This window comes from Mobula hypostoma, chromosome 3, assembly GCF_963921235.1.
Source record: "Mobula hypostoma chromosome 3, sMobHyp1.1, whole genome shotgun sequence".
NCBI lineage: Eukaryota > Metazoa > Chordata > Chondrichthyes > Myliobatiformes > Myliobatidae > Mobula > Mobula hypostoma.
In genome coordinates this window covers 64,303,587-64,319,686 of record NC_086099.1, presented here as the reverse complement: position 1 = coordinate 64,319,686, position 16,100 = coordinate 64,303,587, and the positions used below count along the sequence as shown (strand labels likewise).

Here is a 16,100-nt window from a genome sequence, read left to right as displayed (position 1 = left end):
ACATCCAGCGTCATTTATTTTAGTGTGCCTCTACCTTCGATTGCCTACATAAAAGTAAGCTTGAATACAGATCCATTGCAATCTAGGAAACAGGATACTTTGATACCCAAAGATACTCATTCTCATCTATAATTTGGCCGGCCAAAATCAACAGACAGCTACTTCAAAAGATTTGAGAATCCCCAAGCATCATGCTTATTACTTTGGGCCTTCCGATCACCCAAGATACAACTGTTATTACTAAATGACCTCCAATTTTTACTTGCATCACAAAATTTTGAAGTTAAAATTCATAAAATCCAAGCGTGTTAATTTGCTGCATACATTAGTCAACAATAAACTACTGCACATGCATTATTTATATTGATGAGAGAAGAACTCTTCAGGAAATTAGTTATATACATCCAAGAGACTACTGACATTTACAATTCACTCCTCTCTGCTTGCTCATAAAATTATCTGATCTGAATGTATGGTTGAGACCTATTACATATAATGGAAGGCAATTACTAGTACTGACCTATACATAGTGTGGCATGCCGACAAAAATTTGTATTTATTGATATGCAAGAGATGCATTGAATCAGGATGAATCAACAAGCCTAGATAGTTAGATCATGTACTGCCCATCACCTCTGATTAATTAATTATTAATTCACTACAGAAATGATAGCTAAATACGTCAAGCCTCTCCTTCTGCTGTTCTTAGCAGGCCAAGACTCTTTTTTTTTCCCCATCCCAACCTGTCTGTGATTCAAGTTTGACTAAAAAACAGCAAATTGATATGGTTATACACACAGAATCTTAACTAATTTGATTGTGAGTTATATAAGGCATTGCTACTTCCTGCAAGAAATCACTAATTATTAATAAAAATGTTTGAATGCAATCCATAACAATACCACGTATTATCTAAAATCTGAAGCTGGCCTACTGACAGCAAATGCATGGCTCTACATGCTGTAGAAATAACTGGCATAGAAAAGACAAAAATAAATAATACTTATATACTTTGAACATGCTGAGCAGAGTTAAAATGTTCAGAATACAGTATTAACCGCTGTATCAAGACTCAACCTCTCCAATAAGCATTCTAATGTTCCAGTCAGTATTCCTTCTAGAATCGCTCAAAACAGATCAGTAAACTCCAAAGTATGCTGGAATCGCCCCTTGTTTAAATCTGACTCATTAGAAATTAAAATTTCACTTGGAATAAGTAGCCTACAATAAATATTCCAAAAGACTAGAAGAAATCTTGACCTCTAATTATGAACAGCAGCCCCTTAATTTATGCACATTAAACCACTTCAACTGCTTCAAAGCTCCAGGTCATTCTAAAATGGTTCTGTTTTCTTCGAGTTTCCTTAACCTTATCGAAAATACCTCTTGTAGAGATGAAAAATCATTGGTCACTTGTTAACTAACCTTTTTCGCAGCTCCAGTTTTTCAGAAGTTTAATACAATTTTGGTCTAATAATTTCCTTTAAAAGCGATCAGTAAAAAAAAATCCTTAAAACTGGAGATATTTGAGCAGTAATACCTTATTAATTTCTTAAAGATATCAATCATTTAAGTAAATACACAATGAAGGCTTAAACTTCTATGCAGTTTAAAACAACTATCAATTTCACAGCTTGCTTTTTTAAGAAAACTATGATTGTATGTATGTACTAATAACCAAACAAACCAGCTATCTAATTTGACCAGTTATAACTTTCAATGCAATAAATATCAATAAAAGGTACTGCCAAACATTATCAGCTAAATTGTCATGGGATTAGAACAGCAGAATAAAAAAGCAAGGACAGAACCTTCTGTTTTATGTATTACTTCCTGGATTTGTATGAATTTTAACCACTATTTTCTGATACAAATCTGGTTGATGTAAAAGGGACTAATTCAACTGAAAGGCTAACTGGAGAAAATGCCATTGCTCAAAATTGTATTTTGTAATGAGTCCATAAACTGATCTTTCAATGTGGATACATTCGGAAGTATAAATTTGCTGTGCAAATATACCACTTCCCAAATGAAATATGCACTGGTGTGGGCATCTCACAATTTTTTTTGTTTAGAAACAGACTTCTGAAGTATATACTAACAAAAATAAATAAATGACAATCAAAAAATGTTATTTGAAGAACGCCAGCAACAATTTTGGAAAATAAAAGCATAAAAAACCATACACAAAGGAAATAATGCCTTGGATTCTGCAGCTAGCTTTGAAGCAAGGATGCTGGCCAACAACAGAGGAAAATGTGCACAATGGTCCAGTAACCCATGTGGAGTAGACTTCCATCTTCTATTGCCAGTTGACAGCTTTCGGGTATCAAACAACAGTGAGCAGCCAGCTCAAAGAGTTCCCACAAGCAACAAATCGAAAAGTGAAAAGACATATTTTAAAACATCTTACAAACCACAAAATAATGAGTAGAACATGCAAGACTAACACAGAAGCTGAAATATCAAAAATGACACTTTAAATGTATTTTTATTCTCTTAAAGCAGGAATACTTGAAACATTCACCAAGCAGAATGAAACAACACACAAAAAGATATTTTTTACTATGATCCATCTTGACTTACTTTACTACAGCTCCCTGCTATCACAGAAGTCAGTCTTCACTCCACAAAAAATGAACAAACAGCTGAGTCTATTAGATACCACAAAAGCTAACCAAACTAAACCACAACAGCAATGTGGAAAACGCACCTCAGAAATAGTCACATCTCTAGCCAAGCTGTTCCAATAGTTACAACATAGGTATTTAACCAAAATTAAGATTTGCCTAATTATGACCTGTTACACAAAGGGCAGGACAAATTCAATCCAAGCAATTCGAGTCCAGTCTACTTTCAAACATCAACAAGCTGATGGAAGGCTTTAGGTGTGATCAAGAGTGCTATTAAGCTAACTTAACCATTAATAACCGACTCCATTAGGCTCAGTTTCATTAGTACCATATAGCTCCTGGCTTCATTACAACTGTGAAACAAAAAGACAAAAGAACTAAATTCCAGAAGTGAAATGAGAGTGATTGCCCATGGCATCAAAGCATCAATTAACTCGGGCTACGTCCACACTAGACCGGATAAATCCGTAACCAAAGCTTTTTCTGTTCGTTTTGACCCTCTCTCCACACTGAAACGGCGTTTTCCTCCCCCGAAAACGGAGCTTTTCTAAAACGCTATCTACAGTGTTTAAATCTGAGAACGCCGGTTGGGTGTTGTAGTGTGTACGGGGTAACCGGAGCTTTTTAAAACCGCTGTCATGACGTGCTGGAACAAATGGTGGCAGCAGCATGGCATTTCATTGTTTTCTTGAACGCAGCCTCCAACACCACAACAATATCTGACAATAGATGTGTAACAGCCTCATGTAACCTTGTATGGAAATACAAGATAACACTGATGCAGACATGTTTTATACATTTAACAGGGTGCTTTATGAATGTATTGCTTGTGCAAACATTCAATAGGTGCAATGTCACTACTTCCAAAATGTCATTTTTAAGTAGTAACTTATGTTTGGCACTGACGTGAAAATGTTAAGGCCAAAAAAGGAAAATTGTAAGTTTCACTTTTACTCAGGTAAAAATAAAACGACTTTTGCCCAGTAACTCGTTTTATTGGACATGTTAAATACAGCAAAATAATACAGAAAGACATGGCAAAAGTAAAGGCAAATAAATGAGGTAACAGCAAATTTCACTTTTGCCCAGTAACAAGCCTTATTGTGTTTAGTTGTAGCTGTCGTCCCTTTCATCCATGAAGAGACTATGGCTGAGGGAAATGTTTCCAGGGTGACCCCTCTGTGGGAGAGGGGAAGATGTTGATGGGGCCACCTGGGGGTCTGTGTGTCTGTATGTGTAGCTGTTGTAGTGGCTGTGAGGTTGGTATTGTGGCGGTGAAAAGTACTGGGGGGAGCCATCATATTCCTCATCATTGCAAATCCCTCTGCAACAGAGTTAGTCAGTTTTTCAATGTTCGTCGTCAGCCGGGTCAAACTGTCTGTGAACTCCCAGCTGGTTGCCTTCATACGCTCCAGTATTTGCTTTTTAAGTTTTAAGTCCTCCTGCGCGAGAGCCAACAGCTGTCTGTCATTTGGCAATTTCCTTTTAAGTTTTTCTAGTCTGTAACTGGACAACGCGCAACAAGTCTTTCATTTGGCAATTTCCTTTCAAACGTGCAACAAGTATACAGTTTCTTCTTCGCTTGTTTTCTGTAGATGTGTCCTGCGCATGTCCAGTAGGAGGTTTGCCCAAATACCCGTTTTAATGTAGATGGAGGTATTTTCAAAAACGTCTGTTGTGGATGCCTATCATTTTTACGTGAAACTGGCGTTTTCAAAATTATCCGGTCTAGTGTGGACATAGCCTAAGTGCAACAAACACGAAGGAACCTTAATAAAACCTTAGTCAATGAGAACAAGTCATACCATGTACAAGAAAATTGCTGCAGGTTATGGAAATCAATCATCCCAATCCAATTGTTCCAGGCCCAATCATTTCTGCAATAACCTATTTATCATTAAAACAAACAGAGATGATGGTAATTGACAATTACACCTTGTTCAGTTCCATTCTCAGCTACTCAGAAAATAAAGCAGCATATGCATGTTTCCAGAAAGATCTAGTCAACATGATTGCACAGATCAATAAGTGACAAGTCTGTGGCAGCCAGTGCGATCATGTTTGCTGTTGTGTGCTGGAGCAGCAGGCTGAGGGTAGCAGACACCAACAGAATCAACAAACTCATTCGTAAGGCCAATGATGTTGTGGGGATGGAACTGGACTCTCTGACAGTGGTGTCTGAAAAGAGGATGCTGTCCAAGTTGCATGCCATCTTGGACAATGTCTTCCATCCACTACATAATGTACTGGGTGGGCACAGGAGTATATTCAGCCAGAGACTCATTCCACCGAGATGCAACACAGAGCATCATAGGAAGTCATTCCTGCCTGTGGCACTTTACAACTCCTCCCTTGGAGGGTCAGACACCCTGAGCCAATAGGCTGGTCCTGGACTTATTTCCTGGCATAATTTACATATTACTATTTAACTATTTATGGTTTTATTACTATTTAATTATTTATGGTGCAACTGTAACGAAAACCAATTTTCCCCCGGGATCAATAAAGTATGACTATGACTGTATGACTATAAGTAATATTTGCAACATATAGGAACTGTTCAATTACCATCTTGGGACAGTCTCAATAACTACTCTTGATATTCAAGGGTACAACCATCAAGTTCTATATGATCCAAACAATGCGATTACTCAGAAACTTAAATTAACCAGCCACATGAATATTATGGCTACAAGAACATCTAGAATATAGGTCACCTTGCACCAAGTGACTCCCCTGTTGTGGGCATATTGTGATGGTAAGCAAATCCGATCCAAGTCGTTTCTCAGGCAGAAGTTGATAAGTTTCATCACCCACCTCTCAAAACACTTCATCACAGTGAATGTAAGCATTACTGGACAATAGTCATTGAGGCAATGATATAAGTAAAACCTGTTTTGAAGCAGATGGGTACCTCAGATTGCCAAAATGAGAGGCTAAAGATATTGGTGAATACTTCAGCCAGTTGATCAGTACAGGGCTCTAGTACCTGGCCAGGTACATCACCTGGGCTGGATGCTTTCTGTGGGCTCAACCTCCTGAAAGATGCTCTCACATCGGCCTCAGAGGCTGAAATCACAGGCTGTGGTAGTTTGTGAAAGTTGCATGCATGCTTGAACTATCTATATGCTACAGGAAATGCAGATAGGGAAGAAAGTACCAGGCAGCCCAATCCAGCAGTCACAGGCATTGCATTGTGCGTGATCAAAACGTAGAGTTTTCAAAAAATAGACTGAAATTTTTAAAAGCAATTGCTTTACCAACTTGCTTAAGTGTTGTAAGTGAAGTAAATCATAATTACAATTAAAATTTGTTTCCAATCAAACCTTGAGAATACTTTTGTAAAACAATACTACAATTAAACCACAAAATAGACAATAACTAACGCAATTCCAAGTCAGATGCAGAAGTTATTGCTTAATGCTGGCTCCAATGGAGAATCAATTAATGCTCCTTCAGTTATACCTTAGATTCAGAGAGAAAAAATGACATCCACTCAACCCAGAAAGAATCATTCATTTCAAACAATAGCTCATGAAGCAAGATATTCACCGAATTAACCTAGGTAACCATTAAGGCCTCAAGATATAACTGTGGTCAAAACAGTACCATTTCTCAAGGAATCCTGGCTCTCTTTTAGATAATGATAGCACAGCCTCGTGTGCCACACCACCTTCCTCAAATAGAACAATCCCTAAATATTTGATGTTACATAATCACCTACTGATCATAGCATCTTGTGCATCATCGATTCTTCAAAGATTCTGATAATTGGGGACCTGACTGTATTGTTGTAATTATTTTTGAGAATAGAATCATTCTCTAGCTTTTTGTGAATGTTGACTTGGCAGCCCTGGGCAATTTTCACATCTTTTATAGCTAAATGAAGGAAATGTTCAGCAGAGAAAATTGAATAGGAAATAGACTGTAATATTACTTCATTCAGTTATACATGTGCTCTTTGATTACTCATACAATTGCTATACAAAATATATGCAAGGTTAAATAACAGGTTCAATTTTTTTGCACTGTACAGATTTTCAGGATCCATGTGCTCAATATGGATATTATTTACAGTCACATCCATTGAAAATACTGTATTTAGTGAGGAATTATGGGCAACCGTTAGCAAATTGTACAAAAGGAATCTAATCAAAAAGTTTAAATATCCTACTCCATAAATGTGAAATTGAAGCCTTTGCTTTCAATAATTCACTGATGATAATCCTCTATTTATTACTGGACACTAGTGAGGGCTATCTATCCTTCCTGGCAGATTGAGTAATTCAAATTCTGGCTTTATTTTATTACATTTGTAGCTTTTCCCCTTTATAATAAGACTAGTTCGCCACACCTACTGAAACAGTCCAATTATATTTACTATCTGTTGCAAGACTTATTTAGAAAAATAGAGGGTTATGGGTAACCCTAGGTAATTTCTAAGGTGGGGGCATGTTCGGCACAGCTTTGTGGGCTGAAGACCCTATATTGTGCTGTAGGTTTTCTATGTTTCTATGACTTACCCAAGCCCATGCCATACTTCTAAGCACACTTTTAATAAAAATGATAACATCCATGACCCTGAACAACTCAGAATCAGATTTATTAACACCAGCATGTGACATGAAATTTGTTAACTTAGCAGCAGCTCAATGCAATGCATAATCTAGCAGAGAGAGAAAAAAAAGTAATAAATAAAATAAAACATAATAATAATTAAACAAGTAAATCAATTACCTACATTGAATAGGTTAAAAATGTGCAAAAACAGACATACTGTATATTAAAAAAAAGATGAGGTAGTGTCCAAAGATTCAATGTCCATTTAGGAATCGGATTGCAGAGGGAAAGAAGCTGTTCCTGAACCACTGAGAGTGTGCCTTCAGGCTTCTGTACCTCCTACCTGATGGTAACAGTGAGAAAAGGGCATGCCCTGGGTGCTGGAGATCCTTAATAATGGACACTACCTTTCTGAGACACTGCTCCCTAAAGATGTCCCGGGTACTTTGTAGGCTAGCACCCAAGATGGAACTGACTAGATTTACAACCCTCTGCAGCTTCGTAGGTCTTGTGCAGTAGCCTCCCCCCATACCAGACAGTGATGCAGCCTGTCAGAATGCTCTCCACAGTACAACTATAGAAGTGTTTAAGTGTATTTGTTGACATGCCAAATCTCTTCAAACTTCTAATAAAGATTAGCCACTGTGTTGCCTTCTTTATAACTACACCGATATGTTGGGACCAGGTTAGATCCTCAGAGGTCTTGACACTGAGCAACTTTCACTGCATGCAAAATACACTTGGAATGCAACACCTTTCCTTCAATTTTAATGTTATATTTTCAAAGCAGTTGGAACTATTTAATATAACATGTAGAAATAATGTTTTCTTTTCCTCTCATATGAATCTGCAACAAATGCAAAATGTGTTTCATAAGGATTATACTGCATGCTTATAACATCCACTCTAAGTTGCATTTCATATACAAATGTCCCTAAAAATGACAGACACTTGTTCATTTTAAAAGTAGAGTTCAAAATTATCTATTTGCATTCACTGACAACTTACTTAATCACTTTAATTAACAATACTTGATTTGACCTTCAATACGTGTGGTTTCCAATGTATCAATTCATCTCAAGGAAATTATATCTTTCAAAGCCAGATATAGAGGAGGGCACCAGATATCATACAAACTTAATGACAATACTTTTGACTTTTTGCTCAGTGACATTCCATGGTGAGCATGTAATTTTGAGAAAATACACCAATTATCAAGTGCCTTTATAATAAACAATTTCAAGTTAAACTGCAAATTATAGATAAATTATTTGTTTTAAACTAATATAAAATAGATCCTTGCAGGATCATGTTAGCTCAGTTTTTGTTAACCCTACTACCTCACATTCTATGAATGCACACTACTGCAAATGGTCGTGTTACATTGACAGATTAAGAATCTGGAAAAGTTCAACAATGATTGCTTTTGCGATATTTGTAAATCTTGTCATAATAATAATGAATATCTCCTTTCAAGCTGATTCATAAAAAGACTAAAGGAATAAAGAATGGAGACTGCTGCTTGTAAAAATATTAATGCATGTCAAGATACAAGCTTGCTTCACCTACAGATTTGGTGCCAAGGATGCCCCATATGTCAGGCATAACAAAACAGCACTGTCCATATGATAGCCATTTTAGTTCCTAGCATTATGCATTTTGAATACTCTAGTCATTCTTAAACATTATTTTGTAAGTTCTATTCTGATACTAATAATAACTTTTAAACTGATTATGCACAGATTACATATATGTTGCAAAATTTATAGTAAAACTTAAATGCGTCTAATTATTATGAACTAAGACCAGAATTATTCTCCAAATTTTTAAACTGGGCTTTAATGCAGATTTTTTTTTTGCCTTTCAGAAGCAATGCAAATAACAAACTCAGAGAGAAATTATTTTACATACTTAACAAATGTATACAAGTGATTCAGCCTATTAACTGATTTGACATCAAAAACCCTGCTACCATGGAAAATCTAACAATTCCAGTTCTGCAGTTCTGAAAATAATATGCCTTCCAAGGCATTGACATGTCTTTAAACTTCATACACCAAAACTGCATTGTCTCATAATCCACATTAGATGTTAAAATATAACGCTACTGAAAAAACACATCAACGATTATGATACCTATACAAATTTCACTGTGATATGCAATATACAGCAACTTAGTTTACAAGTCTAAAAATCAACCAGCTGAAAATTTTCAATGTGTAACTTTGCATAAGCTTAGTTTATCAAATAGAATGTGTAATAACATTGCATTTGTCATGACATCCTAGTTTGGTACACAATGTGTTCTCTTATCCCTAACAACATTTAGCTAACTACATTTAGCTAAATTTACAGGTACCTCAAATACCATACACTAGCAGATGTTAGGAATCTGATTTAGAAGTTATTAATGAGGCAACAATACCAAGAGTAGATCTTTCTAAACTTGCAAGTCTACAAATTAAAACAGGACAAATTAAGGATAATAAAATGTCAGTGTAGGTAAAGGAGATATCAATTGGCCTACAAACCATAGCTGTGATATTCCAGCAGTATTATCTATTACTCATAAAAAGTCAAACTCAAAGGTATTTTACAAGAAAATATTAAAAGAAGCTGCTTGAACCTTACAGCAAGATTGACTTTTTAACCTCAATTTCTAAAGAAATACAGGATGTACCAAAAGCACTTAAATTTTTCCTTTAGCTATACAATCCCTAACAGGAATTCTTGACCCATTATTTAGTAAAACGGTAGTCGTACTGAAGCTCCAGGAATATGGTTAAATCTAATACTATTTTAGCACAGGTTCAAATAAATTCATCAAGAAAACCTACAATGTTTTTATGAAGGAATAAAACTAGCTGAATGGCTGACTACTGCCAAATGTAGGATCAATGTTTCTCAGCCTATGTAAAAGCATCAACACTAGCTCAAGTTCGAAATGTAATTCTAATAGGCTCTTGAAAACGTTTTAATAAAGCATCGCAAAGCATCTTCTAGAAAAGGTTTTGACATGTGACCAATGGAATTATTTTTCCTTAACCATTCAATTGTTTAAACAAGCTATCATAAAATTAACTAAGTGCCTTGCTCACTCAATTGAAAGTGTTTTTTTTGCTGAAGTTGTCTGCTGACTCCACCTAGAGGTTTTAAATCTGTTGCAATTCTGAAAGTGAGTAAAGTGAAATGTCACCTGATTTGTCTATAAAACTACAAATAATAAGAGTATTTAGTCATTAGCTTGATTAAGTTAACATTTTTCCACCAATGCCTTTATCCAACCCGAAGGTTTACATCCCCAGCCATAATAAAATGAAAATTTTCCATATAGCAGCAATAAGTATAGCTTTTTACCTTAAACCCAAAGTATTCTCATACTGAAAACATAACCAACAGTCTGTTGTCATTCACACAGTGAAGTACATTCCAATTAATTGTCTTCCTGGAGGCCAATATAATATTTTGATTGTTTTTACTTTTTAATACCAGATACATTTGACATTAAATGGTGATTTTGCATAGAAGCACAATCCAAGTTCTCAATGTATATCTACAGATTTCAGCATCTTTTTTGATCAGCAATATACATCAATAGCTTTTATCTAAAGCATATAATGTGCAATGGAGAAATTCAGCTGCTTAGGTGACATTATGGCCTTATGCCCACAATCACATTAACATTTTCAATAAGCATCTTGGAGATTGAAGAAGCAAAACGTTCCAGTGAATGCGAAGGCATTTAAACAAGGATTTATTTCAGATTTTCGTGGTGTAAAGAAACACTACACACCTACTGTTCATGCTTCTGATAATTGCTTAAAACAAACTGGGCAGATTTTTCCTGCCTGACACAAATTCATAAAAGGTTTTACAGAAAGCAGTGAGTGAAAACTGTTCAATATTCATCTACTCACCCTGCTAGCCAAGAGACCACCAACACCAGACTAATAAGGGCAGAAGGCAGAAATTTGTTCATGGTCAGAATTCTCTTCATGACTGGTCCTCTAAAATAAAGTTAAAACACAACACAGCTAAAGCATAAGGTAAATGTTAAGACTGCATAAACCTCTACAAGTGTCGGAATCGTGCTTCTTAGTTTTCCCTGACTTAAGAACCGTAATTGATGTGACAAAACCAATTATTAGCATTAAGTTGCATGGTCCAACAAAGTACAGGTGTGTGTTTATTACGCCTCGCTGCATTCAGAATAATTAGAAACGTGCATTTTCAATCAGATGCTGCAAATCATATTTCCATATGCGGACAGATATATCATTCCCCCCCCCACCCCCACCCCAGTAGCTCACGCTGTTTTGGGTCACACGGCCGATTCCAGAATCAAAGTGAAGGGGCCAGTGATAGCGGCCACAGACTTTAGGACATTTTGCAAGCTTCACTTCACGACTGATGCCATCGCAATACAATTCATTTGAAAATCATTAAACAGGTCCAGATGCAAAAACAGAAAGAAGAAGCTGGGCTGTTGCAGTTGGGGTTTCAGCGAAGCCCAGGTTGCAAGGGGCGAGCATGCGGCGGGCGGGAAGCATTTCGCCGGAGCTGAGAGTTTGCTCCCCTTTCGGGATTGCTCGTGTGAGGAGCGGGCAGCAGGCTCCACGTCAGGAACGCGGTGGAGCGCTTGCATCTTCTTACCTGGGGGTGCCCGAGGGCTGGGGGCTGGGTGGGGGGAGGGGAGGGGAGGGGGAGAGAGGGCGAGAGAGAGCGGGGCGGGGAAAGGGAGGAGGTTGTCTCCCGCTGAAGTGATCGGCACCCGGAATCCGCGCCAACCCAGCAGCCAGCCCTGAGACGCCAAAGTTGCCTTTGCTCCGAGTGAGCTGCTGCTGCTGCTGGGCGACAGTGCTGTGCGAGCCCGTCCGCGCGCGCGTGCTCGCCCCAGCCCCGCTGCCGGGAACGCGCGCCCGCGCGCGGAAGAGGAGCGCGCCCCTCTGCTGACACAACCTCCGGAATATCCGAGTGACGGGTGGACACTTAGCTTGCAGGCTGCGTCAAATTGCCGATAGATCGACGCTCTGAGGCCCGAGTGCAAGAAGGAATTACCCAACCTGGCGCAATGCAACATTACATACCCTTCTTCCTCAACCTCTCCAGGAATGTTACAAAATAAAACCCACTCCATGTCGAGCCAGTGGTAAAGCAAATACCCCCAATCCAAAATATATTCGTCCCCGGTTTATTTAAAATAAAATCCCCTTAAACTGAAAGTAGAGTAACAAAATGCCCCATTCCCCACCTTTCTGCAAAACAACCCACTTTAAATTCGATCCCATTAGGAAAAGCAGTACCTCTCCAGCCCCATGGTAAGTCATAATAACAGTCCATCCGTTATAAAGGGAAATGTCCCCAGCCCACACAATCACTGGGTCTATTTGCAGATCATTCCCTCTACCCCTGCCTCTTTACGTAGAATTCCTCTCCTAGCCCTAAATACCAATATAATGCCTGGTCCTACGTTGCTCACTTCTACATCTGTACACCCCCAACCTTCCCATCCTGCCCAGCATCACGCGTACACAAACACACACACTTCCATCCTGCCAACTGCACACTCATCTCAGCCCCACATCTATACAGACCTAACCTCCCATCCTGCCCAGTGTGACACTTGTACACCACCCGCCTTCCTGCCCGGTTCATGTTCACATCCACACCTGTACACACCGGCTTTTTCACCCTGCCCATTTCCACATCCGCAGAACCTGCCTCCCCACGCTGCCCAGTTTCAAGCCCACACACCTCTCGTTCCCATTCTTCCCAGTTTCTCAGTTCCACACCTGTACACACACAACCTTTTAACCCTGCCCGGCTCCACAGTCATTCTGCCTACATGGAAGATGATAGCGACTTAATCCATTCAGTGCTGTTTGCATCAGATAAGCACTAAAATTTCTTCGTCTGTCTTTTAATTCTGCCTTGTCGTTCTGCAGCGGTTCGCTGTTTTATGCAAGATCTCACTTCAATCGACTGCCGTGTTTTAATTTAATTGGAATGCGATGTGTGTGTTTAGCATGAAGCATGTTGATGTGCTTGCCCTAACTGATCCCTACTTGCGCCGCTCCTCATCCGCAAACTCACAACGGGTACCCGTATCTTAGTCCAATTCCGAACTGATAGTCTGAGGGACCTAAAATTGTCGTTATTGCAACAACTGCTACTTAGAATTACGTTTTTATCCTCACGTTAAATAAATTGATAGGCAATTGTGTATCTTTTAATTCCGATGTTGTTTACAAATCGAATAAACACGACTGTGACCAATATATTGCTGCACGCGTGTTTGTGTACCTTTTTGGCGGCTTATAATTCGAATTTAATACGTATGTATTTTTGGTTACTGTCGTGAGCGTACATTCCGTATTTATTCTCCGTTTCCTTTTATCTGGTGTGGAAAGCAAGAACGACAATAAAGTAACTCAACAATTAAGAGCAGAAAATGAGTAACCTGATAGATAAAACGTATTAACGGTTTCTTTTTAACCCTCCTTTTGCATCTGATTTACAACATTTATCGCTGGTATAAAGCACTTCAAGTTATAGAGATCAGTCATTTATATTCTGCCTATGTACACTATCCATGAATAATTAAATGCTTGTATTTTCACAGCCTCCCTTGACAAGACAGATAAAGAAACTGCGGGAGGAAAAGAGCACGGAAATGTTGAATGCGTTGACTGTTGTTACAGCATTTATAAACTCCGCGTCTATTTCTTGCTCTTTATTCCTAGGATTGCTTCCAGTGCTGGATAGATACTAGATAAACATAAGCATTTTCAATTCATTGAGTACTGATTAACTTTTGTACTGGCAGTTCGATATTTGTTGTTGCAATAAGTCTAAACTGTAGAGTAGCACAGATTTTATGAAATGGAATTATAGTTGATGTGACTTTTAAAACTAAATTTTGACATTTTGATGCAGTCCTATATTCCTTTTAACTAATTTATTCCAGTCAACAAAAATAAAATTATACAGCCATAGAGTCATAGAACATTACAGCAGAGAACAGGCCCTTCAGTCCATCTACTCTGCACCAAACCATTAATCTGCCTAGTTGACCTTCACCCAGACCATAGCCTTCCATGCCCGTTTTAACTATGTACTATCCAAATTTCTCTTAATGTTGAAATCAACCCCACATTCACCACTTGCTCTGGCAGCTCGTTCCACATTTTCACCACACTCTGAGTGAAGAAGTTGCCCTTCATATTCCCCTTAAAGATTTCACCTTTCACACTTAACCCATGACCTCTAGTTATCATCTCACCCAACCTCAGTAGGAAAAGCCCCATCAATACCCCCCTATCAAATCTCCCCTCAATTTTCTACATTCTAGGGAATCAAGTCCTAACCTATTTAACCTTTCTCTATATCTCAGTTCCTCATCGCAGCAACATCCTGAAGTCTTTCAATCTTATTTACATCTTTCCTGTAGATAGGTTACCATATATAATGCCATCAACTTGAGGTGCCACTTTCAAGGAACTATGGATCTGCATACCCAGATCCTTCTGTTCTACCACGCTCCTTGGTGCCCTAATGCTCACCAAGCAAGACGTACCATGGTTGGTCCTCCCAAAGTGCAACACCTCACATTTGTCTGCATTAAATTGCATCTGCCATTTTTCCGCCCATTTTTCCACCTGGTCCAAATCCCACTGCAAGCTCTGATAGTCTTCTTCGCTATCCACTGCACCTACTGTCTTGCTGTCGTCCACAAGCTTGCTGATCCAGTTTACCATATTATCATCCAGATATTGATATAGACAACAAAATAACAATGGACCCAGCACCAGTCCCTGCAGCACACCACTAGTCACAGGCCTCCAGTCAGAGTGGCAACCATCTATAACACTCTCTCGGTTCTTCCACTAAGCCAATATCTAATCCAATTTACGACCTCATCTTTAATGCCAAGTGAATAAACCTTTTTGACCAACCTGCCATGTAGGAACTTGTCAACGACCTTAGTAAAGTTCATGTAGACAAAATTCACTACCTTGCCTTCATCATCTTTCCTGGTAACTTCCTTGAACAACTCTATAAGATTGGTTAGATACGACTTACCATACACAATACCATGCTGACTATCCTTAATTAGTCCATGTCTCTCCAAGCACTTATATAATCCTGTCCCTTAAAATACCTTCCAATAATTTTCCCACTACTGATGTCAGGCTCGCTGGCCTATAATTGCCTGGCTTATTCTTAGAGGCTTTCTTAAGCAAAAGAACAACATTAGCTGTCATTCATTCTCTGGAGTCTCACTCCTGGCTAAGGATGTTTTAATTATCTCTGCTAGAGACTCTACATTTTCTGCACTAGCCTCCCATAGCGTCCAAGGGAACACCTTGTTGGGCCTTGGGGATTTATCCACCCTAATTTGCCTCAAGGCATCAAGCACCTCCTCTTCTGTAATCTGTATGGAGTCCATGACCTCACTGCTGCATTTTCACACATCTATAGTCTCTATGTCCATCTTCCAAGTAAATACAGCTGGAATAAACACATTTAAGATCTCCCCCCACGTCTCTTTCAGTTACTGTGAATTATCCCATTAAACAATTTCCTGAAACTTTTCATTTTAAATTTAAAGGTGTTGAAAATAAACTTTATGCAGTGTTCAGATCTGTTTGCTTTGCTACGTTTTGGAGACATGACAAACATCTTGCAGCAGCCTTACAGAGCATGGGTGTCCATGGCAACTATGAAAAATCTGAGCTTTAAACATGACAAACGTCACAATAAATAGGCAAACATCAATTCACTGACGTACAGTGCATATGTTTTTATATTTTGATAACTACAGTACAATGAATATGCAAAATATTTTTCTTTTATTATTTAGAAAGCTTTTGAGAATTTTAGTACTCCATTGTGATACATCACAGT

General features: G+C 38.4%; 1 protein-coding gene across 4 annotated transcripts in view; it reads right to left on the bottom strand.

Annotated features, from left to right (window-relative positions):
* Positions 1–13,122, bottom strand: part of gabra2a (gamma-aminobutyric acid type A receptor subunit alpha2a) — a 241,636-nt gene extending 228,514 nt beyond the window's left edge. Inside the window, exons 1-2 of one of the 4 annotated variants that reach the window (XM_063043210.1) lie at positions 13,039–13,122; positions 11,111–11,200 (exon numbers count right to left, since the gene is read on the bottom strand). In XM_063043210.1, coding sequence (XP_062899280.1) covers positions 11,111–11,190 — 80 coding nt within the window. In that variant the 5' untranslated portion in view covers positions 11,191–11,200; positions 13,039–13,122. Of the gene's footprint in view, positions 1–11,110; positions 11,201–11,503; positions 11,763–11,846; positions 12,137–12,496; positions 12,830–13,038 lie in introns of those variants that run through there. The other 3 variants (XM_063043208.1, XM_063043209.1, XM_063043211.1) reach the window with 3 other exon arrangements.
* Between the last annotated feature and the right edge of the window lie 2,978 nt (positions 13,123–16,100).